This window comes from Uranotaenia lowii, chromosome 3 (assembly GCF_029784155.1).
Source record: "Uranotaenia lowii strain MFRU-FL chromosome 3, ASM2978415v1, whole genome shotgun sequence".
Lineage (NCBI taxonomy): Eukaryota > Metazoa > Arthropoda > Insecta > Diptera > Culicidae > Uranotaenia > Uranotaenia lowii.
This window is the reverse complement of record NC_073693.1, coordinates 299,196,361-299,223,333: the sequence shown is the minus strand read 5'-3', so window position 1 is coordinate 299,223,333 and position 26,973 is coordinate 299,196,361. Positions and strand designations below refer to the sequence as shown.

General features: G+C 34.5%; 3 protein-coding genes across 3 annotated transcripts in view; 1 reads left to right on the top strand and 2 right to left on the bottom strand.

The window, feature by feature from the left end:
* Nucleotides 1-26,973, bottom strand: part of LOC129755361 (8-oxo-dGDP phosphatase NUDT18) — a 155,941-nt gene that overhangs the window by 105,618 nt on the left and 23,350 nt on the right. The window lies entirely within an intron of this gene.
* On the bottom strand, nt 12,969-13,952 carry LOC129753652 (uncharacterized). The gene has a single exon (XM_055749493.1). The coding sequence runs from the start codon at nt 13,950-13,952 to the stop codon at nt 12,969-12,971; it is 984 nt and encodes a 327-aa protein (XP_055605468.1).
* Nucleotides 13,983-14,966, top strand: LOC129753651 (uncharacterized). Its single transcript, XM_055749492.1, has one exon. The coding sequence runs from the start codon at nt 13,983-13,985 to the stop codon at nt 14,964-14,966; it is 984 nt and encodes a 327-aa protein (XP_055605467.1).

Sequence of the window (26,973 nt, the reverse complement as noted above, 5' to 3'; positions counted from 1 at the left end):
CAGTTTTGTAGAATATGAATAATTTACACACATTCAAACATTATGTTTCTGGTGCTTTGTTTGGCGGATGATGTTACTAGCCGTATCATGCAAACAATTTAAAATTACAGGTTTTTGTTAATTACAGGTGAATTATTTTAAAGGTTGCAGTTTCCAGTGACACGTAATATTCAAAATTTTTGTCTGTGTACATCATGTTGCAGTGCGTATCTTATAGACTAAGATGATTTACCGATCATTTGAGCTTATTTTCCTGTGCTCAAAAAATTATAATATTTTCCGACACTTGGAACCTTGTTGGTTTTTTTTAAATATTTTTGGAAGATGATAAGAAGATTTCTATTTTTACTGAACAATTAATACTATAGGAACTACGAAACTATTTTTTTTAATTTTACTTTTACAAAGTTTCAACGTGCCGAGTGTATTCGTTTCACTAGGTTAGTAGGGAAGGGGGTCGTAATAGTCGCGGCCGACTCAACTGTTAGCAATATTTAATTAAGTGGAAGGAAGGGGTTTATAAAGGGTGTCTATAGGTATCAGGCTTCTATAGGGGATTCGGCGTGGATACAAAATTGTTCCTCATGAAATTTTAAGTGCTTACTATGCTCCGGGTTCTCGTTATGCTCTTATCTCCCCTAATTTGTGACACTTTGGCATCTTAGATTTATAAAAACACGGAACACCCGAATTTTTGACGACCTATTCAAAGGTAGCTGTTCTTAGAAAATTTTGAAATTTTTATCAATCTGTATTTTCCGAGACTATTCTAACACCTAAACTCGGCTTTTGCACCGGATTTTGAGTATGTGTAGCACTAAGTGAATGTTTTTTTCTTTGAATAACTTTGGAAAAACAATTGTAGCTTAATATTATCGAAGAATAACATTTGAGTCACGTTACAAGTTCTCCAAGACTATAAATTTTGTAAAAATCGTTGAGATACAAGAGAAATTTGGCGGAAAAGTGTTAGGGGTCATTTGCCCCCGGCGGCGGTTATAAATAGGTATTCCACATACGTTTTTCGAAATCTACAATAAAAAAAAAAAACAATAATAATAGGAGTTATAGTCATTTGAAGTTCAAAAAGTGTCATTTCATTACATGTTAGGATTTCGGTAAAAAAATTATCGAACTCGGTAATTTTCGTTTACTGTGTGGATTTCAGGAAAAACGTCACGAAATTCGGGTGGATTTTCTTTCAAAATTTCATGAGAATTAAGCAATCCTTCTGTGAGTCGTAGAGTCATTATCCCGAGCGGAATAATTGCAATCTTAGTGTATGTACACTCTGCAAATTTTTGCCTCGATTTCCAGCAAAAAAAATTGCTGGAAACGTTCAGCAATCCAAATTTTTGCTGGAAACCAGCAATCGGTTTTCTAATTGCTGGATTTTTCAGCAATCGGTTGTGTTCTTGTCATTTTTGCTGAAAAATCAGTAATCGGTTTTCAAATTGCTGGACTTTCCAGCAATTGATCTAGTTTGCTGGAAAATCAGCAATCGAGTTGTCACATTATGGAGTCTGTTTGTTTTCGTACGCTGAAGCAAGGTGAGACTTTATTTTACGAATTTTGGTTGGATTAATATAATTATTTTTATTTTTCCTCTATATTCTAGCAACCAGACACAAGTCAAGGGTGAGTTTTTATTGGACAGATTTCATAAAAGATACTAATCAGAACTCTTTTCTCAGGTAGCGAAAAGATCAACACTCTGGCACAAAGCTGCCACCCCCAGAGCCGGTGTTGGAAAATTTAAAAAAAAAGTTCTTGAAAATAAACAAAACATAATTTAAAAATAGAATAAACTAATTTTTTTTCATTGCTCTTATATGCACAGCCAGTATTCAATATTTAATTTAGAATTGAAATGTAAAATTTGGTACTAAAATACAGCCGGTTGTTTTGAAAGAAATAGCTGGTTTCCAGCAATCTGGATTGCTGATTTTCCAGCAATTTGAATTGCTGGAAACCAGCATTAACGTTTGCTGTTTTTTCCAGCAATTTAAATTGCTGGAAATTTTGCTGGAAAGTCAGCGGGACAAAAACCAGCAAAATTTTGCTGGTTTCCAGCAAAAAAAAAATTGCTGTGTACCATATCCCGCAATACCAAAAAGAATGCATTGAGATAATTTATCCAAAAAGTCAGGAAAAACGTTAAACAGTAGAACCCCGCTTACCCAGGGTACACGGGGAAGAAAACCACCTCGGATAAGAGAAACCACGCAGTAAACGAAATATATTGACAAACCCTATATATATATCCTTTTGCTCTAGTATTGCATATCATCCAGCTGCATAGCTCGGTTTTTACATGGATTATATTTAATCGACGTTTCTCGCAAAAAAACGTCGATTTAACAGCTTAACAATGTGTTGCGATGATCAAACACATTTTTCATGGATTTGTATGAAAAGGGTGGCTCGAATAACTGGATCTCGGATACGCGGGGTTCTACTGTATATATTTCGTTTTATCTGAAGGTGGCACTGAGATATTTAAATTCATCAAATACTGCCAATGTCTTGAAGGTTTTTGTGACTTACATGACAATTAATTATTATTGTTCTGCTAAAATATTCTTGTACTACCTATATCTAACTTTTTTTGCATATTCATTACTGTGGCGCTTATCGCGATCACTGTTTATAACAACTTGAAATACATGTTTATTATTATTTTCGTAGTTTTCGCATAAGATGTGATACAACTTCATAAAATGGAAGAAATACTTCATTTAATCATGTTCATTGACACGTGCGGCGAGATGAAAATGCTAGGTAGAATTTTTGTAAAGGAATGAAGAATAGGCGGATAGGCAAGCATCAGATGAGCTTCGTAGGATAAAGTTTGGATAGGTGTTGAAACTGTAAGTCTAGAGCATTTTTTATTGGAAAGCATGAAAGTGTGGTGGTACGCCTTTGCCGTACAACAGACTACTCTGTATAGGAAGCGTGATCGACTTTTGATTCCTAAACACAGCCAGCCCGATTGCGTATTCACAATACACAATCCAACTGGCCTGCTGTGTTTAGGAATGTGTTGATCAAAAGTCGATCACGCTTCCTATACAGAGTAGTCTGTTGTACGGCAAAGGCGTACCACCACACTTTCATGCTTTCCAATAAAAAATGCTCTAGACTTACAGTTTCAACACCTATCCAAACTTTATCCTACGAAGCTCATCTGATGCTTGCCTATCCGCCTATTCTTCATTCCTTTACAAAAATTCTACCTAGCATTTTTCATCTCGCCGCACGTGTCAATGAACATGATTAAATGAATAAATTTATCGGCGATTAAAACTTATCATCAAAATGGAAGAAATACGCTAGTTTATCTGATCAAATATCTTTCAACAAAAAAAGAGTACATTTGGTAAAAATTCACAAAAAGCAGAGTAGGGCAGGAGCGGGCTATATGCGCCTATTAAGCAGAACACTGATTTAATCAAATATTACATCGAATATGTCTATAAAAACTATATACAAGTGTGCAGGCATCTGTTTTCTATACATCGGAGTATTTTTTATGTTAAAATTTCCTTTCGTTATCGAGAAAACGAATTTATTATAACTGTTGTCTAAAAGGCCGAAACTCAAACCGTGCAGGCTAAATGCGCCTATTTATGTTTTGAAAAAAAAAAATTCCTGTTTTTTGGGTAATATTTCCGTATAATTTCATTGAAACTGCTAGAAAGTAATAATTTCCGTATGACAAAGCTGAAGTTTTATAAAATTCTATGTATATTATAATTTTATGGAATAAAACAAAAGTTAGGGTTGCCATACTACGGAGGCAGTTCATCCATGAGAAAAACTTTATCAAATTTGTTTTTAGATCTTTCAATTCTCTCTTAAGGGGGGGGAGGGGGGGGGGGTGGGTAGGGTCTAACGGGTATAAAAAAACACCATTTTCACGAATTTTTTCTAGAGCTATCGTTCAAACAAGTGTATTCGAATTTTTTGCATTATATAAAGCATTGTTAAAAGAACATTTAGTAATTTTTTCGTAGAAAAATATTGAAAAATGAGCCGGTGACGGAGCACTTTCGAGGATGCCTTTTAGAAAACAGGATTTGCGGTGGACACTGTATCTCAGCACAGAATCATCTGAGGTCAAAAAAATCAGAGCAAAATATTTTTAATAGATGTTTTTCTGGACCCCAACGTTTTTTATTTAACTTAAAAAAAATTTTATGAAATTTTTGTGTGCTGTTTGAAGTAAAAATTACGATTTTTCACGAACAAATCCGCCATTTTTCACCTGTAAAATCTCCCCAAAGTAAAAAAAAACAAAAAAGAAAAACGTTGGGGTCTGGTATTTTATATGTAGAAAATATGTTCCAAATTTGAAAAGAATCGGATAAGTAGTTTTCAAATGACGATGTCCACGGTCTTTAAAAATGTGCTTTCGAGAAAAACGCGTTTGAAGTTTCTGCTCTTGCTTTCTTGCAGTATTAGATAGGAGGAGATAAAGGCCTATAATTTCTACAGTTTTGCTCCAATTGACTTGAAAATTTTGACACAACATTCTTGAAATGTTTTACAATAAGAAAATAAAAAAATGAAAAAATCGATTTTTTTTAAGTGTTAGGCCCTACCCCCCCCCTTAAGATGTTAATCAGAGCTTAGATTTGAAGTTTCTCAATGATAAAAATCATTTATTTATTTATTATTAGATTAAATACTGTTATTTTAGGATGGAGGAATTTTACAAACATGATGGGGGCATACAAAAACACTCTCTTATTCCACTATATAATTATTATTAAACCTGCATAAATGCTTAAATATGTTTTATTTTTTAAGTTGATTTAATTAATAAACTAAAAACCATCCAAGTTTCTATGTTGAGCTTTTAAAGTATAGTTTTTAAACGTCAAAATATTACATCAAAAGGTATCAAAACCTTGTATGAATTTTTATTTTTTTTGAGTTCATAAATTCATTAAATTCTTTCTTGCCTTATGTCGGTAACGTAAATACCTACAATTGCGAAAAAAAACCTTAATTTGGAGAGTGCGAGTACGTGGAAGGGGGGGGAAGGGGGGGAATGGGTTGTGTGCAGTTTCAAATGAGACTTTAATATTTGCTGCACACCAGACCCCTGCGATGGACATGTCCATGGATGAGGGGTTTCGAATTAAAAATTTGTAAGAAATTATAAGCATACCAAAAAATAGGACAAAAAATAGGCTAATTGATTTCTAAAACCATATTCAAAACCCATAGACACACAAACTTGAAAAAAAAGATACTGATACGAATCAAAAATAAATCAGAATCAAAATTTTAAATAATTTTTTTTTTCGGTTAGTCATTAACAAATCATTCGAAATGTTGATTCTTATTCTGAACAAAAAAAAATCAAGTAAGTATATTCAAAACATCAGAAACGGAATGCGAATTAAAAATTGGAATACAGCAAGAATTTGAAGCTTCGGACACAACAATCCGTGCACAGAAGAAGAATAGATCAAATATAACACCAAAATTTGATAAGAAATTAAACTCGAATTCCTATAAAAAAAAAATCAGATCAGGTCAGAAATCATTGATAATAATGTAAATTATCAACCATTTTAATTTTTACATTTCTTTTCTTCAATTTCAATTGTAGTTTTTGGTTGAAAAATTCCTCTGTAATGGTCATCCATTTGAAATACTATTCAATCACCAGTTGAAATGGGAATTATCGATGAAGAAAATATATCAATTTTGAACTTCAGAGAATTTATTCGAAATTAGCAGATGATTAATTTAAAAATGAAAATGATTAATTCTATCAAGTTATTAAGTTATCAAAGATAAAATCCTTAATTAATATTCAAATTCCAGCAGTAATCATTATAAAAGGCAAGAAAAAATAATTTATAACTTTATGTATTTAAAATACAACAACAATTTATCATCACTGACAAAGTACAATTTGAGAAATGGAAGAGATCTTGAATGATCAAACACGCAACTGATCCGTTTTATTATTTATTTATTATTTTTTATATTTTTATTATCCATGAAGAATGAATTGATGACATGTGATTAAAATGCTCCTTATAAAATTCTACTTTCTCATTTTCAATATCCATACATTTCTAACTTTCTATATGACAAGAATTTTCATAATGTTGAAATATTCTTAGTTATGTTCTTTTAATTTTCATCGATAAGGTCGATAAATAAAATTACCAAACAAAATCACGGTGATTAACTCTTCATAAATTTAAATATAATTTGAAGGTGAAAAAGATTAGTTTTTGACAGTTGAAAATGATTTTTCCTAATAAAAACGTCTTATCAAAATAATGCAAAAAGTAGCATTTTGGTGTCTTTGTTTTAATGATTGATTGAGTAGATTTTGATGCGCTGAACTCGAATCTTCAACTAGATTTTGTTTATCACCTCTCGTTTTGGTGATATGGAGTTTATATGGAGTTTTGAAAAGAATCAGTTTTGGGTGAAATCAATCATTGATAACTTATGTACTTACAAGTTAACATGAAAAAAACTGATTCTGAACTTGTTTATTATACTTTATTCAATTAAGGAATACTTCTTTCATGATGATGAATGATCTAAAAAAAATCTATAGTGCTTAATAATTCTGAAAGACAAGAATTTCTTAAATTACTGAAGAAAGTTTTAGAAAACAAAGATTTTATTTCATTTAAAATTTTTGCTGAAGTCTGAAAACGAATTGGTTTCTGCATTGAGAAATATCTTAAATTCTATGTAGTCATTACTTCTTTAAACATTTGTTAAAAGTCTATTATTTTACATAATTGGAAACAGTAAATAAACAGAAAATTTCGATAAAAAAAATTTTCACAGAAGTCAAAATTACTTGCGTTCTTGCGGAAAGAAAGGTGATATGAACCGTTATTTCGAATTTTAATTATAATGTTTAAAAGTTTTGTCAGAAAAATGCAGAATTATCTTGAATAATTTTTAACCTATTTGAAAATAATTAAGGGCATCAACATAAATCAAAATTAGCTATTAAATTATTTTCATCTAAAAAAGTGTTAATCCTTTGGCCATGTGAATTTATAAAAACCCTTTTGAATGTGGAGTTGAACATTTAGATAAAAAATAGAGGCTGAAATTGGGTTCTTGAAAAAATATTTCATATCAGCATAAAATTTATAATGATTCAAACAATTATTTGATCTAAGTGATTAATCATCAAAGTAATGGATAATATGATTAGATATACTTCTCAAAAAAAACAAATTTCACGAACATGATGCACACTGCTTCTCCTCTTCCTTTCCAATTTCATTTAAATTAATTAGAGGTTTATATTTAAAAAAAATTGAAATTAGAGAAGTTTAACAAACGTTCTCTACATACTTATTTTGATATCCTTTTAAACAGCTTATACATCCTTTTATAATACAATCTGCGAATCTTTAATATTCACTGCGAACAATTGTTGACAAAAAGATAATTTCTGTCATTTGTATGTTGAGCAGTTTAAAAATTATCAATTTAAGAACTCTTTAAAGAATCTTCCGATATAAATGTAATTTACAAATGAAAAAATACACACTTGTGAAAAAAACATTTATTTGAGAATTACCTATTGCTAAAACTGAATGTTTTATTATTTTTCTAAAGTATATTGCTAAATCGTGATTCGAAAAGCTAATTAATATAAACTCTTATTTCGATTCTTCAATTTCTAAATATAAATTTAATTCTGAAACAACATCATTAAAATCAAATTCTTAGGTATGCAGCTTTTGGAACATTATTTTTATTTGTTTTCTCTTAAATTTCAAGCTCTCATAGATTTTGAAATTTATTGGAACTGAATCGGAAGATATAGTTACAAATTTGAAACGAATGATTTAGTAAAAAAGTGAAAAATTGTATTTTGTGCTCCATGCATTCAATAAGTTTAAACATAACGTATAATTTAAAATTAAAAAGATTAATAAAGGATGCATTTCTTATAGCTAATAATATTTTTCAATTGGAAAGTCCTTGATCCCGAAACAAATAGGCGAGTTATGACGGGATATTATCATCACATGGTTTTATCTCATCTTAATACATTGGCAAGTTTTTGGAGCCTTTTTTTTTAATCTGTTCTTGGAGGTATATTTCCTGAACTAAATTTTTATCAGGTTTTGTTCATCACCTCACCATCACCAATTTCGAATTAAACACTGTAAGTGCCTTAACAAATGTAATTTGATGAAAATTGTTACAAGCGGTTTTAGTTTGGCGGACCGAATTTTTTCCAATTTTAAGAATTTAAGAAATTAATAAATTCTTTTATTTAACAATCACCCCCCACGGAGTGGAAAATTTTGAAAGTTCCAAAGAGCACCCACTAGGAAATGTTCGAAATTTTCATAGAAATTCCAGCGTTTGCGGGAATTTGGTACCGTTTTTTTGCCGCTTGGGGGAGGAGGGGGGGGGGGGGTGATCACCCCGATCACCCCCCACCCCCCCACCCTCCCATAGGACCGCGCCTGCCTAAGCGTAGGTGATGAAAAAAGTTGATTATTGGGGGATAAGAAAAAACTTTAAAATATCATCTCAGCGAAAACAACGCATTAAATTACGATAAAAATAATGGAAGCTGGCAAAAAATAAAAACAATTTTTGTTGTTCTCAAGTTTATAAATTTCTCATCTTTTAAGCAACTGTCCTTACTCACTCCACTCAGGGGGTAGACAATACCAGCTGTTTAAGAAATGATATCAAAAAATCTTCTTTACTGTTTTTTTTTAAATTTATTTTATATAGTTTTGTTAAGGTCCACAAAAAAAAAGGTCCAAAAGCAAATCGTGAGCTGAAAGAATAAAATTTGACAAAAATATTACAAAAGTAGTTTAAAAAACTGTCCCCAGTTTTTTTCCATTTTAAAATTTTTGTTGATAATTGATTTTTTCCAAAGTTTGGTAAATAAATTTCCGATTCTACGCTAATTGAATCGAATCAACCTGGAAACAACCTGGAGGATTTTTCAAAATATTAGTTAAAATTTGAAGCCTACTTCTCTTTGACACAAGCTCAATTGTGTGTGCATGTGAATCGTGTACATCCTTGTTGAGCACACCAAGAGAGCATAAAGATGCGTAGACTAAATACTCCAAGAGAATATTAACTGGTTCAATATAGGTACATCAACGTTAAATTTAATTATCATTACCTCACTCCGTTTTACTGTTGTTGTTGTTGTTGTTGTTGCTTTTCTTGTTTCTATTGTTCCTGGCAAGTACTTCTACTTGTTCGTTGTTGTTGCTGCTGTTTTTACTAGTCGACATCAAGGGTTATATTTAATTAGCCTTTAAAATAAATGGAACAGTTTGAGTGCGGCAGCGAGCGATGGGCGTCCTCCATAAAACCGGAAGTGATGAAAACTTTGTTTTTGTGGTGGTGGGGGGGGGTCCGAAAGAATGGTGGAATTTCCACCTTCGCGCTCGAAAACTTTGGTCGGTTTTTTTTTTCTAAAGGAGGAGTTATGGAAATTTGGGCAGCTCTCAGAAGCAGAAGACCATTGAGAGTGGTGGGTTGGGTGAACTCTTCCTTAATTGGGGAGTTTGAGTTTGTTGTTAATTTATCAGCCGTGCTGCAGCAGCTTATGCAGTTTGAAGTTTTGATCTAAACTGGATGGAATCTCTAGATTTGGTCCGGCGACGCCGATGACGGTCGCCCGGAAATAAGGACTAACTTTTACGACCGAGGTAACGAAGCGAAAGGTTCCGTGTAGCAGCTACTTCCTATAGATGGGAAAAAAGTTTTTCTTCTGCCGAAGCCACTACTTACTTTGCGACAAGTGAGTGCATTCCCGGTGACATTTGTGTGTCGGTTTTTCACTTCTCTCGATAGATAGTGCTGCATCGGAAAGCTTTCAGAAGTGTGCTGCTATGTATAACTTTGTGATAACTAGTGGCAGAAGCACGTGTAGGCGTCCTGGTTTACAGCCACAAATAGATGCTGCAGTTCAAAGAATGTTATACAAATGAACCAATCAAGATGCTCCTCCAATTTGGAAAATATTCTGATTTGTGAAATTACGTTAAAGGAAGTTTACTTTCTGTTTCAACTTGAAGAAGTTGAGAAACTTTAGTTCAGCTTTTTAATTTTTCCTTTTTTTTTTCAAATTTAGATCCCTTCTTTTTTTATTACAATCGTAATCAGTGTCGACAAAAGCTCGAGAAAATTATACTAGCCTTTAAGACAGTTGAATTTTCTCTTTCGGTTTCTCCCAGTCTGCGGTTGATTTGTGACAACCACAACAACATCAGCGACCGCAACAAAACTTCAACCTTAAGCTCTCCCATAGTTTCTCCCTAAAGAACGACGGACATGAATGTTAATATTTCTGGGCACCTTTTTTTTTGAACGCGGTGGTTGAAAAATTTTGCACGCGAAGATTATTCCATCCGCAACAACCGCCAAGGGAAGAAAAACCGACCATAAGACCGACCATAAACCAGTTGCTCGTATCATCCAGCTTATACCTACCCGTCAAGGGATCCGCTGATAAAATTTGTGCTTTCTCATCTTTGCGTTTTCCTCCACTTTGCGTGTGGAACGATGTTCCTGACTAAAAATAATTGTCTGAAGGTGCTCCAGGAGTTGAAAATTCTGTCAGCTTTTCTGTTATTACTACTCGATGCAAGTTGGAGTAGGAAAACACATTAGAAAATTATTAGACGTGAATTACTCCGAAGGCGTCGAAAAGCTTATTGGATCACAATTCTTATCAAAACCAATGTTCTTTACAACTTACTTGTTCACTTTAGGTATTCTAGATTTCCCGTGTTCCTACGTTTACCCAAAATTACGGGTTCAGCAGTTTGGCCTAATGGCTATTCTCCTTAACGATCTTTAGGCCTGGTATCTATTCGACCAAACTTCTGTTCGACTAAACATCAATAGTGCGCTGGGTTAATTTAGCATTACAACCTTCACCTTATGACATATCAGACCTGGTATTGTATTCGGCCTCATGACCATGGTCAAATTGCAATTTGATCTTACGCTATTCGGCCGAACAAAATTTGGCGTAGAGTCCAATTGCGTAAATCATTCTTCGGTCTAATGTGTGAATCCCGTCCGTAATAGACATCACGATCCGGTTCGAAGGACCAAGTGTTTATAACTCATATAACGACCGATCCCTCAATATAAATCGCCCAGCAACGGCATACTTATAAATTATAAGTATGCCGTTGCTGGGCGATTTTTATTGAGGGATCGGTCACTTGTAAGCGTGAAGTTTCCCTGAATCTATGAACCTGTTCGCAGACTTCATCTGTGTAGCGTGTAATACTTTCTTGAGTTGAGACCTATTCATACAAGATGATTTAAGAGACATAATAACCAGGCGTAAAATCAAAGCTCTCCTGCCCTTAAAGCATTGATAAAAATGCTTATGCCCTATAAAAGCTTTTCATCGTTGCGTAGGTGCGTACAAACCAAGGATCTGGAGAAGGCTGCAGCTCTAGCACTTCGGGACCTCTTCACGAAGGATCATTATGTCTTCAAACAGGATGGCGCATCGGTCAACAAGGCGAATAACGTCAAGGCGTGGCGTTGGAAGAATTGGGCTGATTTTCTCGATTAGTCTTATAGTGATCTCCCAGGTACGCGGATCTTAATCCCTGGACATTTATGCATGATTGTATAGACTGGCCAAGTTGAGCGTTGATGATGGACAATATTTCTTGCGTGAGCTCTCATTACGTCGCACAGTGCGTTGAAGGTATGGGATACCGGTACAAAAATCAAAACTGCTGGTTTTTGGCGCTTTTACTCATACATGTCATATAGAAAGTTGTTGGAAATGATGTGAGCTATTATTGGCATGAATGGCGTATGTTAACACAATGTTCACAAAAGTGACTCATATACATATATGCATGAAAAAATCGTACAAAATGATTTTACCTTTTAAACAGTATCTCAGATCAGAATAGAAATTTATTCCGTAAACTTTGTTTTTCGTGATCGCAAAAGTAGCTTAAACGCCATTTTTAACAAAAATACCATAAAAAAACACGTGTTTGGTGACGATTTTTTCGCAAATTGAGATATTTCTTTCTATGCAGTATTTTTGCCCTCTTTTTCTAATATCTGAGGTGAAAGAAAACTGAATAATCAACCTTTCTGCTTGGAACGACCAGTCTTCCACCCTCTAAAACAAGACTAGTGAAAAATTTATTCTGATAATTTTATGTTAATATACCTAAGAGACGATCGAAGTTGTCTGAGACTCCTATATAAGAATCATTTTATGCCAGCTTAATGGGCAAACAAGGGCATCTGGAGATAAAATCTACTGTTCACGCCATTAGTTTATACGTAATCACTAAAGTGTCTCAAAAGTCATATGGTTAAAGCTTATTTCAAATTAGGGTTTGTTTTCTCAATTTCAAAATAGTAAAGCATATTCAGGATTTTTCCAAGCTTAGAAGTGTAAAATTCTTTATTAATAGAAGGTTTCATATAAATAATGGTTAACAAATGTTCTTTTCGCTTCGATGGATCAGCTGAATGCCATTCTCAAAACATAGGGCATTTTAAACAGTCAAAATATCATCTAGAAAAACGTAAATATCTGTAAAACGGGCAATTTCGGGCAGCTGAAACCGCTTTGAGCTTTTAAAGGACACTATAATCGATAACTGGGGAAAAAACCAGAGAGCTATTTTGATTACTACTATTTTTGTAATGCCCAATTGAAGTTTGAATCACTCATTTTAGTGGTTTGTGCCAACGTAAGAACTTTTAACTACACAAATAACACACGACGTATTACAGGACACGACACTTAACGTTCTTACTAACGGAAAAAAAAGGAACTAAAATTACCTTTTTGTCGACCGGTTTCGGGCTCGATGTTGCCCATCTACAGGACGATGTCCGACTGATTCCGCAGAAGAAAAACACTAACACAGCATCATACTATCACGTAGTATTTGTCGAAGAGGGGTTGGTTTTTATACATTTTTGTTTGCCAAGTTGAAAAGCGGCGAAATGATAGGCGCGTCATCCTCGTTCATTAAAGGCCTCTCTGAAGTCGTGATGTACATCGATTCCCAGGCATTTAAATGTGACGCTTTTCGAACACATTTTTTGAATTTCACCTTTTCCCAATCTATGGAATGGTTGAATTCTGATGCATGGGCGGCTACACTGGATTCGTTGGATCTGTTGTTTTCTACGGCATTTTTATGCTCCTTTATCCGTGTTTTAAATTTGCGCCTTGTTTGGCCAATATAGACCGCCGGGCAGGCCTCGCAAGGTATCTCGTAGATACCAGATCTTTCCTCCGGAGGCACCTTATCCTTTAGTGAAACCAAACAATCTTTTAGGGTGTTGGAACTTTTGTAAGCCACTTTCAAACCGTGGTTGGAGAGGATCTTCCGAATGCCATTGGTCAGTGGTGGGTGGAACGGCAAACTGACCCTTTGGGATTCTTCCTTTTCTGGTTTGAAAGTGGTGGCATTACTTCGGAACCTTTTTCTTTCGTGTTTGCGTAGGATTTTATACACGAATTTTTCGTCATAACCGTTCAGATTGGCCGCCAATAAAATCCTTTCTTTTTCGCTTTCAAACTCACTGTTTTCCATCGGTATGTTGAACAAACGGTGTGCCATTGAATGAAACGCGGCTTGTTTTTGTGCACCAAAATGATTTGAATCTACCGTTATGTAGCGATCGGTTGATGTCGGTTTTCGGTAGATTCCAAATTTCACCGTGCTATCATCTTTTCTGGAGATGAGCAGGTCGAGAAAAGGGAGTTTTCCATCCACTTCTTTTTCGACGGTGAATTTGATCGAGCTGTGTTGGCTATTCAAGAGCTCAAGAGTTTGTGGGAGATATCGTTCTTTAACTGTGGCGAAGATATCGTCGACGTAGCGCCACCAAACTCGGGGGAAAAGTTTTTCCCTTTTTTCGAGATCGCCTTCAAAATCGCTCATGAACAGCTCAGCGAGCAAAGGGGAAAGTTCATGAGCGATTTTGAAGGCGATCTCGAAAAAAGGGAAAAACTTTTCCCCCGAGTTTGGTGGCGCTACGTCGACGATATCTTCGCCACAGTTAAAGAACGATATCTCCCACAAACTCTTGAGCTCTTGAATAGCCAACACAGCTCGATCAAATTCACCGTCGAAAAAGAAGTGGATGGAAAACTCCCTTTTCTCGACCTGCTCATCTCCAGAAAAGATGATAGCACGGTGAAATTTGGAATCTACCGAAAACCGACATCAACCGATCGCTACATAACGGTAGATTCAAATCATTTTGGTGCACAAAAACAAGCCGCGTTTCATTCAATGGCACACCGTTTGTTCAACATACCGATGGAAAACAGTGAGTTTGAAAGCGAAAAAGAAAGGATTTTATTGGCGGCCAATCTGAACGGTTATGACGAAAAATTCGTGTATAAAATCCTACGCAAACACGAAAGAAAAAGGTTCCGAAGTAATGCCACCACTTTCAAACCAGAAAAGGAAGAATCCCAAAGGGTCAGTTTGCCGTTCCACCCACCACTGACCAATGGCATTCGGAAGATCCTCTCCAACCACGGTTTGAAAGTGGCTTACAAAAGTTCCAACACCCTAAAAGATTGTTTGGTTTCACTAAAGGATAAGGTGCCTCCGGAGGAAAGATCTGGTATCTACGAGATACCTTGCGAGGCCTGCCCGGCGGTCTATATTGGCCAAACAAGGCGCAAATTTAAAACACGGATAAAGGAGCATAAAAATGCCGTAGAAAACAACAGATCCAACGAATCCAGTGTAGCCGCCCATGCATCAGAATTCAACCATTCCATAGATTGGGAAAAGGTGAAATTCAAAAAATGTGTTCGAAAAGCGTCACATTTAAATGCCTGGGAATCGATGTACATCACGACTTCAGAGAGGCCTTTAATGAACGAGGATGACGCGCCTATCATTTCGCCGCTTTTCAACTTGGCAAACAAAAATGTATAAAAACCAACCCCTCTTCGACAAATACTACGTGATAGTATGATGCTGTGTTAGTGTTTTTCTTCTGCGGAATCAGTCGGACATCGTCCTGTAGATGGGCAACATCGAGCCCGAAACCGGTCGACAAAAAGGTAATTTTAGTTCCTTTTTTTTTCCGTTAGTAAGAACGTTAAGTGTCGTGTCCTGTAATACGTCGTGTGTTATTTGTGAAGTTTGAATGTTCATTTTCTTGAAATATAAAATACGCTTATCGATAACAGCTTCATATTTGTATATATGGAAATAAATCACAGAGATAACCCCTCAAATGTCTTCTACTTACTTGCTTCTTCAGTTTCCACTGCGGTTAACACATTAAAAACCACCAACAAATTAGAGAAAAAATAGTAAAATTGAGTATTTTTTTCTGAAAAAAAACTGTGCACGTGTTGCGTTGAAACTAACCGACAATATAAGTCTGATACAGGCATATAAGTGCTACCACGTGATTACTTATATACATGCAGCACACTTCAAACATATATGAAAAGCACCGCCCACTTGATTTGGTGAAATGAAAATTTCGAATTTTTGATTTTTGTCTATGGGATGCTTGCGTCGTATCAAACAAATTGTAAACAAAGAGTTTTATTACGAAAAAATACAAAAACTCACATAAACTAGCCGCAAATTCTTTCCATTTAGAATATTTGTAGCCTGGACAACATATTCTATATCTATATATATAAAAATGAATTTCTGTCTGTCTGTCTGTCTGTCTGTCTGTCTGTTCCCTATAGACTTGGAAACTACTGAACCGATTTGCGTGAAACTTGGCAGGTGGGGTTGTTGGAGGCAGGGGAAGGTTCTTATTATGGTTTGAGACCCCTCCCTCTCTCATGAAGGGAGGGAGGGGCCTCCCAAACAAAAGAATATTTTTGGCATAACTCGAGAACCCATCAAGCAAATGGTATCGAATTTGGCATAGGGTGGTATTTGGGAACGAGGAATATTTCTATGAATATAAGGTACCCCTCCCTCCTCTCAGTGGGGTGATAGGAAGGGGGGAGGGGAGCTACCTTACAATTTTTCATAAAACTCGAAAACTAATCAAGATATTGGAACCAAATTTGGCACGGGAAGGTATTTGAATATGAAAAATATTTCAATGATTATTTGAGACCCCTCCCTCTTTCCAGTAAAAAGGGGGAGGGGCCTCTTTCATATTTTTTTACATAACTCAAAAACTAATAAAACAAATGGAACCAAATTTTGCATGAGAAGGTAGTTGGATACGAAAAATATTTCTATGATTATTTGAGACCCCTCCCTCTTTCCAGTAGGGAGATATAAAGGGGGGAGGGGCCTCTTTATATAATTTTTTACATAGCTCAAAAACTAATTAAGGAAATGGAACCAAATTTGGCATGGGCGGGTATTTGGGAACGTGATATGTTCTAATGATTGTTTGAGACCCCTTTCTTCTTCCATCGAGGAGAAAGAAAAGAAGGAGGGGAGTTTCATACAGTTTTAACTGCATAACTCAAGAACTATAACAGCAAATGGAACCAAATTTGGCATGGAACGATATTTGGGTACGAGAAATGCTTCTATGAATATTTGGTATCCCTCACTCCCTCACTCCTTCAAAGAGATGGATGAAATGGGGGAGGGGAGGTTTCCCTTACTGGAGAGTTGATTGATCTGAACCATATTTGGCATGTGAGAGTATTTGGATACGAGAAATGTTTCTATTATAAATTGAAGCCCCAAATTTTTTTTCAGCGGAAAGATATAAAGGGGGAAAGGGGGGCATCCATACAATTTTTTTGCATAACTCGAGAATAAATTCAGCAAATGAAATTAAATTTGGCACCAAATAGTATTTGAGAACGAAAAATAGTTTTTCTATGTGAAACAATTCTTTTCTTGCAGTAGGATGATAGAATTGGGAATATAAAAAGGGAAGAGAAGGCTTATATTTTACTTTTTTTTTTATAAAATTCGAGAAATGGACAAAACTTAACATGGAAAATCATTTTGCTATGATTCTATGGATATCTGACACACCATCCTCCTTTCAGTGAGTAGGTGCATAGAAGGAGGAAGGTGAGCCCAATACAATTTTTGTTAGCATAAGTTATCAATTTATGCAAACGAAACCAACAAATGGAAATAAATATGGCATGGAAAGGTATTTGTTTACGAGATATGTTTCTACGATTGTTATAGATATAGACTCCTACGCTTTACAGTTTAGAGAGTGGAAGAAAGGAGGATGCTCCTTATAAATTATATTGTAAAGCTTAAAAACTTATCAACCAATGGAGTTATATTTGATATAAGAGGATTTTTGGGCACGAAAAATGGGTATGATTATTAAAGACGACTACCTCCATTCAGCAGGGGGTGAAGGAAAGGACAGGGAAGGCTCTCTTATCAGTTTTTAGCATAAATCCAGAGAATATCAAGCAAAAACAACCATATTTTATAAGTTAGATTGTTTGCGTACGATAAATTTGGGACCCTCCTTAAAGAAGCAGATTAAAATTATCAGATCTTTTACACCAATTGATAGATCAAAATTCAGAAAATTACTTTATGTCATCTTTGTGTTGCAATTCGAAACTCCAACTGCAGCTCTCATTTTAAGCAGTTTTAAAATAAAGCCAACAAAACAATAAAAGTTTGAATAATTTCTGAAAATATCATTTGTTTTGGAAAGGTGTAGCAAAGCACACCGGGTCAGCTAGTGTAAAATAAAAATTTAAAAGTTGTTTTGATAACTTTTGCAGCAGTTTTCTGCGAGTTTTTCAGATGGTTCATACGACTTAATGAAAGCTCACGCGAGATTTATAACCTTATTTATCATGGTCATTTCCAAGATTTTGGAAGAGATGCCGATAGGATTGGTGCTTGTCACGTGTAAATTTTTCGGAAAATGTTTCAAGCACGCCATACAGGACACATTGGTAGGTGCTCTCAGCTAGGTGAATGTTGTCGATTAACATAGCTTCAATCAAAATATACTCAGAAAAAAAAATTACTTGTAGGGTAAGTGAGCCTAATTTCGCTATATTTTCTCAGAGGTTTTTAGATTTGATATTATTACGCCGAACCTTTAATACTTAGATATACAATTTTTTGATAACTAAGTTCCAAATTTTTTTTCTGAACTCTGTTTTGGTCTGAAATAATAATTTCAAGCCTTAATTTACGAACAATATCATGTTTTATAAAGTTTGTCGTTCCTAATATGGCACTAATTGTTCCTAATGTTAACATATGAGGAAAAATGTATCACCGTACCCAATATTACACTATTTGTTCCTGATTTTGCATACGGGTCTGTTTTTTTTTTTGAATACTTTAATGAGAAAAATCTCAAAACTTACCTTTTTATAAATTTTACATCGTTTTGGAATATGAATAGAGAAATAAGGACTATATAAATCCTACATAATATTCCGTTACGCTAGTTTTGAAGAAAGTAGTGGATGTTGAGCTTATTAAAATTCAAACTTTTACTTTTCCAATGGATACATTTCAGCACCAACATGTGAAAAGGGTATAAAAGACAAAGTAAACAAAACCCGTTTTCAGCGGATTCAAATAGCCCAATAAGAGCTCTACTTAACAAAAAAACCGTTTTTAGCTTTTCAGTTTTCGTAAGATTTATAATGCAGTTTGAGTAAAGGATCTAAAACAATAAGAGCAATAAAATGAGATTATCCTCACACAGATTGTTTTATACACCCTTTACTCCACAACAAAGCAAACGGTCTAGATCAGGGGTGAGCAACCCGCGGCCCGCGGGCCGCATGTGGCCCGCGAGACCCATTTGTGCGGCCCGCGAAGCTTTTTTCAAATTTTTATGACTTAACTTTTTTCTACAATGGATATTTGAGAAAATTTCAAATTGTTGACTTTTTTCTGGCATTTTAAGCTGTTATTATATTCTGTTCAAGACTTAAATGCAATATTGTTCGGTGACAAAACGTAATATTTCAGTATTTTTTTATTCAGCATACTTTTTTTCCTTATTAGGTATTTAATTCCAACCACTTTCAGAGCAAAATCAATTAAAGTGAGTCGGAAGAACAGCCAATAATCGGAATCTACACATGATCAAAGGAATTTCGAAGCCGGTTTAGTGAAGTCATTATTTCCATTTCAAGCAAAATAAAGTTGAATAATAAAAAGTATGCTCAGCAAATTTTTTTTTAAATTATTCTATCCGATTCGGCAAAAAGGTTTGTTCTGTTAGCATTCAAATACTGGCAAAAAATTGAACCAAAACTTGTCATAATTTTTTTATTTTTGAATATTGACGAAAATTTCGAAAGTTAAATAATAATGCCTGAAGTAACAATTTTAGATTATTTATCAACATGAATCAAGCCACAAAAGTTATTAGTTCTTGATAAAAAAAACAATAGATATCTGAAATCCTGTGGTTCCACCCAAAATATCGTTGACCAAACTATGCTTTTTTCAGAAATTTGATAGAAACTTTATCACAAACATCGGTAAATTGAGTTATTTCACTTATAATTCGCCACCCTCATTACCAAAGTCAAAATAAAGCTTTAGAAATCAAATCGCAATGATATCTAAATATGATAAAAAATGTGGATAAAAATTCTAAAATCAAGAACGTAGTTTTGAAGAAAGTTTCTTAAATATATGTATTTCACAAATCAAATCGCAATGATATCTAAATATGATAAAAAATGTGGATAAAAATTCTAAAATCAAGAACGTAGTTTTGAAGAAAGTTTCTTAAATATATGTATTTCACATACATAAATTGTACATTTTTCTGTGATTTTGCAAACCTTGCTCAACATCTGATTGCAATGATCCAATTCAGAACTTCAATTTAAAAAACGGGTTTTTTAACGTTTGTAGGAAAAAAAATCTATGCTTTGAGGAGAAGTTTGAATTGTGGATAAAAAGTCAAATCTCGATGCAACGTCCAACGCTGAGAAGACTGTGATTTCTTTAAAAAAATATTTATCACACTCACTGTGGTAGCTCCAGAAGATTTTTAAATGGAAGTGATGGCGAACAGTATCATCGGTTTTAAAGAATATTGTAAGAACGAATGTTTGCCAAGAATTACTATTGGAAAATTGAGAGAATTTAAAAATGACAAAGATTTAGCGAGGTACCTTTTCAATATCGAGTATTTAAAAAGCTGTGATGAATTACTGTTTTTGGACAAGTGAATTTTTTTATCATTTCTTTTTCAGTTTTTTTTTCGCCAAAACTTTGTAGTTCTGAAAGATGATGTGAAGCTCTGATAATTATCACAAAAAAAAATATTTTAGGTGCGGCCCGCCTACAAGATTTCAAATTGAAATTGGCCCGTTGGTTCAAAAGGTTGCTCACCCCTGGTCTAGATCATGGGTGGCCAATATTTTCAACAGGCGGGCCAATTTTCAGAAATGAGATTGGCTGGCGGGCCAAAAAAACAAATAGTTCTGGAGTATTCTTAGACAACAAATAATAATAGATTTTTTGATAACTCAAGAGAAAAAACATTTGCTTAGTTCACATCGAGTAAAGAGTCATCATAATAAATAATTTTTGTTACTTACATATTCTTACAATGCTTGCTCCATTTGAAAAATAGTAGAAATAATACGCAATACGAAATAGTTAACCCTTCCAACTTATGTATGTAAATTTTTTCAAGAGATTTAAAACCTCCTCGGTTTTTCCATCTCAGAAATGGCAAATCGCGTAACTACAATAGACATTTAGTCAATTGTATGGTCTCCAAATTTAGAAAAATTACCGCCCATTTGCCAATTTTTTAAGTTCACCGTTCTCCTAGGAAAAATTAGAAAAAAAATTATAAAAAAACGCAGAATGGAATTTTTGACAAAAAAATTTAGAAAAAAACGGAGTATGGATTTTTTTCAAAAAAATAACGTTTACAAGCTTTTGACATTTAAAAGATTTTTTTTAAATAACATTGATTTTTCAAAGTACGGACCTCAACCTCAACTCTTTTCAAATTTTACAGTTTCTCGATTCGACAAGTGTATTGGGAAGCTTCCACAAACAGGATGAATACGAATTTGATTGTTTTAAATTATTGCATCTTTTTAAAGTGAATATTTAGCTAAAAAAAGAGGTTCTTCTGAGCAATTTATCAGTACCAAATCGTTTCTAGTTGAACTCTACTACCCAAAAGTAAATTTTATCTAGTTTTTCATTATTAATGAACATAAATACAGAGCACGTTGCCAATTGAAAAATATTTTGATTTGGTTTTATTTTCATTTTCTGTTAAAGCTTAGCAAAAAATAAAAAAATGGAAAAAATACAGAGCAAACTTTCGATATTTTCCATGAATTTGAAAAGTTATTAAATTTTGATGGATGAACTAAGTTGATGAAATACAATACAAAAACCCAATCGGAAAACATTAAAAAATGAGTGATGGAATTAACAGATAATGTGTTAAATACCGTACAAATTTAATAATTTAAAAATTGTAATTGTAATTGTTTTTTTTTATTCAGTGACCGTCACTTTTTTGTAAAATTATATGAGGCCGTCAGAGCCAGGAGTATAAGTGCAAAAATGATCAATTTTGAGTAAATAATGCTAATCGATTCTCCATGTTTCAAATTAGATCTGGTGTTTTTTCAGATTTTGAAAATTATAATCGCATACTTTTACGTTTAAAAGAAAGTTGCAAATGTCCAAAAAATGTATGAAAAATGGCCAAACACAACTTATTAAAAGCGTGTTTTCTCGAAATAAGTTTTTATACTCTTTTACCCATTTGACTTATATCAGTACAAAAAGATTTTCAGATTTTTGTTTTAAATTTAGTTGGTGTATAGTCAAATACATGTATCCAGACCAAGAAAAACGTTTAATTCTTACAACATAGTTTTCCAAAATAAGCTTCGCGGGCCACAAAAAGTTGGCCCGCGGGCCATGGTTTGGCCACCCATGGTCTAAATGCAAAAAATCATAAGGGGAAGAATGCGGAAAGCTATTCACTCACTCCTGTAGCTAGAACCATAAGCCTTTGTTAAAAAATAGGGGAAATTTTATCTTCATCTCACTCACACATATGAGACAAAGCAAAGGGTGTATAAAACATTTAGACGAATTTCATAGTCCAGCTAGGGTCTATAAACAATTGCGAGCTATTATTCCATGAAAACACCGTCGTATCGATAAAAACATATTTAGAATGATCCTACGCACCGTTTTGACCATATGGACTTGGAAGATTCCTCGTGAATTTAAATTAGCGATTAAAAACAGATTGCCAAATTTTCAAACGCGTTTTTCTCGAAACGTCATAAATGAACATAGACCCTTTTCACGTGTTTGTGCTGATTTATTTTATTACAAAAAATAGAAAATTCATTGAAAAGGATACAAATAAGTACAGTCAAACAGAGCATCATGCAACAGCATGGTCCGATGCAACATTTATGTACCACAACACTTATTTAAATTTTATTTTAATATAATGTAATAAAATTTTCATTTAATGATAACAAAACGATGATGCCATAATTTCTCACATCGTGAAATAGTTTTTAACAGTTTTTGATTCTCATGGAAAATCATGTTCCGAGTTGTATGCAAAGAAAATTTACACCGGTCTCGATAGCGATCAAGCAGCTTCAAGCTGTAATTTTATTAATTAGGATTAGATCTAAAATACGTATCTAATATAATATCAAACTTATAAATCAGTGTTGGAAGTAACTTATCCTACAACCGGAACAGTTCTAATACGGTTCTTGTATGCTGTTAACAAACAAAGAATTAGCTTAAGCCGTTTCACATGAAGTTAGAATAGCAAACCTGGTAAGTTACTGTACGGCTTAAGTCAAGCTAGCTTACTTGGCTGGGAGAGCCGTAATGGTTCTTAATCGAACTGTTTGCTTCTGCTAAGTAAACGAAAGGGAGTTAGCATGAACTTTTCTGTTTCACATGTGGCAAAGTAAATTAACCTTATAAACTGTTAAATACGCGGCTTGGAATAGCAGAGTTCTACACTCAGCCGGAAGAGCCGGAACAGTTTCAGAATAATCAAACTAGCTGGTGCTGCTGGGAAACATAGAGGTTAGCATTTAGCATGTCCGTTTAGCAAGCAGCGGGAAGAACGAACCTGGTGGACTGATGTAGGAACTTTTCACTTATTACCACAATTCAGTTCACTGCTTTTAGCGATTAAGATTATTTAAATTTAAGACTATAGTTTAGGTAGGTAGGTTATATAATAATTTAGCTAGATTTTTCAATTTTGCATGCACTTTGCGCGGGTGGTAGAAAATGTTTTCCGGAACTCGTCTTTTCCAAACGCGAGACATCTACGGCTGGCCACTGAACTGTAGTTTGGCATTTGGCGTCGCGTCGCTTCAAATTGGCAGTGCTCCCAGTTGTCAACAATCAAATAAATAGAATTTTTTACATTTTATGATGCCTTAAAAAACTTTACACAATGTGACGGATTGGCTTAATAATATTACCTAAAACATTATATTGATTTTATTATCCTATATCAACACTGTTGGTGTATGAATATTTTTCGGACAATCATTAAATTTTTTAATATAAATATTTTTAAAATTCCGTTACCAGTCTGGGCTAAAATGCATTGACATGCAAATCAATGATTTACAGTTAAAAATCTTATTTCCATATGCTAGAATATGATGTAAAATTTGTTGTAGTATTTTTTATCCCTAAATGTATACAGCCCCCTCAAGCATTCTTTTAAAAAAAATCTTTGACAGAAAAAATATAGACTTTAATTCTAACAAAATCAAAAATAACTGCAGACTTTATGTGTAACAACATCACAAATATGTCAAAAATTATAATTATTAAAACTTTTTTTTTCATTATTAATTAAAAACAAAGGTTTTTGCAACTTACCCCTTTTTCTTAGTAGGGTGAAAATCGCAAGTTATGTAAATTTAAAAATAACTGGTGGAACTATGTTAATTTGATATCCCTTTAACCTTGAAACTTTCGATGTACAAATGGTAGGGTTATCTGTGGACATTAGGTTTTTAGAAGGCATTGAATTTGAAAAGTGTTGCAGTATACCCCAGATGACGGTATACAACGTATTTTATTGAGATTTTTTTAAATTTTTCCTTTCGATTCTGTTTTTGTTGAGAAGCTCTCTGTAACTTGATGGTTTCCTTCTCTGTCGCGAAAGGTGCGTTCTTTACAACCTGGCGAAAATATTTTTTCAACATTTTTAGCTTTGAGATACACTGAAGTAAAAAAATCATGTTTTACTAGCTCAAAACACTTTATTTTAACCGATCGTTGAAAATAAAGTTAAAACACAATTCAATCAATTTTATTTATTTTAAATACATTCTATGACTTTGATATAGTTTGGAAAACTTTGACTATGTCCATAATTAGGAACACATTGAAAATAATGTTCCTAACTGTGGACATATGCTATTTTTAGTTTTTACACGTAAAAAACATGGTTCTAACAAACTTATTACTTAAAACATGATAAAAAACATTCCGACGAATAATTTAAAAAAAATCGGTTGATTAATTTAGCTTTTATCTTCCATTATAAACAGATGTTTTTTAAGAAGCTTGCTAACAATTCCATTCAATTTGGACATACTTTGAAACAATACAGATTTTACGAAAAATCCTGTGAGTTAGAAAACTAATTTGATTGTAAAATGAAAGTTCACATGATCCGTTACATTATCATTTTTTTTATAATTGTGATAAGTGAAAAATAACGTCAAAAACAGTAGAAAATATTTTCTTTATCGATTACACTCGATTTTTACACAAATTGTATGTTGAATATATAGCAAACCAGCGATTCGCTTCGGTGGCGCATAATAGAGCATGTAATGATTGTACAACGTTTTTCAGTCAGGTCAGCGACTCTGGTTTTGCCTTTGGGAGAGACAACGACCATTTCCTAGGACGGCACTTCTCCCCCTGTGCCCCTTGTGATTTTGGAGCAGGTCACAGTATCTTCCCTATGTTATATCTTCTTAAGTGGCTCCATAGAGTATGTTTTATAAAATTATTTTAGATCACGGTCAAAGCATTACTTTTACCTCTGATGAACTTTTACTTACCTTTTTAATTTAAAACTAGGGTGAAAGATGTCACTGAACTTTTCATTGATAAAAAATTAATTGTGAATGGAAATTGATTGATTGCACTAAGGTTACACAAAAACCTTGTAAAACTACCAAAGCATTTTCGTTCAACATTCATTAAAACAAGCGTTTTTGATTGAAAGCATGCATCAAATACTGCTTCAAATCGATAGATTTCGGTTTAATTTAAAACACATTCTTCACCAATGCCCAGGTTAATACCGGAAAATGGACTGAGGTAGATAAGGGTTAGGATTCATAAAATTCCGAAAAAAATCCATTTTCATCCGGTTTGAACAACTACGACGACGATGGCTTGTGTCTAGTTTTGCTTGAACAAAATGCCGTTATTGTTGTGTGCCGTAGAGTTAATTCTTGGCTTCTACATTATGAAGCCCGAAAGCGGCCCTCCAGAAAGACGGAGGAAGACCGGTGCTGTTCTCGATAAATAAATAATAAACTAGTCCTGGCTGCCGGTTTTTCCTGCCTAGAATCCCACCAACAGGCGAAAGCGTTAAAGTTTAGAGCGGCTCCCCAAAAACCGAAGAATTCATTGGCCCCGGGCCAGAAAGAGGCTGCCAAAGTTATATCTTTTGCTGCTCACGCCCCAACAACAATAACAACAACGTCGACCTACGCTAAACCAATAGAAAAGTTGAGAAAACCGGCACTCTAGTCAAGTCACTGGCAGATAGATAGGCAAAGCTGCGGCGCTCATCGACAGCACAAAAGGTGTGAGTTGGGTTCTGCTCCGGCATTCAAAACTTTTCTCAATTAATAAATTTTGGCCTTTGGCACTTCGACAGATATACACACATGTGCCGGTTGCTTGCTTGCTTGCTACAAACGGAATCCGGAATGGCATGGCGGAAAAGTCGAACTACTCTCTGGAGCCACCTCACACAAAACATATACGAGGCGGAGAACCTAAAGCTATCTCTGTAGCTTCCGTCCGTCCGGGACATAAATTTTCCACTCGGGCGAAGTATCTTCACGAAAGCGGCAGCGGCAAGCCTCTGGAAAGCCGTCTCCTTCCATGTGTGGTGGCGATGCTGCTACGGAATCGAAAGGGATCAGACTCGGCCTCTCGAACAAATCGAACACGAAAGGATACGGCTAATTTGTCGGCGGAGAGTCAATTTTCATCACAAAACGCCGGGACTATCCCCACTTTCCTTCCTCCCCATCATGAGTCATTTTGATTTACCGTGTGTGAGGGACTAAGTTTTGATAGTTAGAAGTTTTTCTGTTCCTAGTAATTTCCGAAACGGTAAACAAAGCTAAAGGGAGGTGAGTTTGCCTTCTTGAAAGATGCTGCCTTCTTCATTCATTCATTGAGCCACCCACTCATGCAAACTATTCCAAACTTCAAGTTGTTTTATTTAGCTGGAAGGAGCCGGGTTGGAAAGAAATTTTAAATTAAATTTCACCCTTGGAAGCATCCATCATCTTGGTGCTGGGGATCGATGTTAGTGCAGGGAATTTAATTTAGAAGAGAAAAAAATTAGATCAACATTCCGGTTGCTCTCCAATATGGGATTAATCCTGGATTGGACCAAATTGTTGTTCCCTCTGTAATTTATTTTTGGTCGATCTAATCGATGGAAACCATAACTCAAACCAGAAATTTATCACCTATAATAATATATTTTTGAAGACCAAATTTCCAAATACAACTTTCAACCGACAATAACGACCCCACTGCAACTGAACTCAAGCAAAAGTTCAAAAACCGTTTTCAGGGGAAAAAAAACTTTCCGATGCTCAATAAATTCTAAAATAATCGGCCGCCTGCCATAGACACAACACACAAACCATTCCGTTACATTATTGAGTTATCTATAGAAAGCGAAAAAACTTATTCGGAACGCCCCCGAGGTTAC

Coding starts and splice junctions, on each gene's coding strand:
- LOC129753652 (XM_055749493.1), bottom strand. CDS start 13,952: ATGAGCGATTTTGAAGGCGATCTCGAAAAAAGGGAAAAACTTTTCCCC.
- LOC129753651 (XM_055749492.1), top strand. CDS start 13,983: ATGAGCGATTTTGAAGGCGATCTCGAAAAAAGGGAAAAACTTTTCCCC.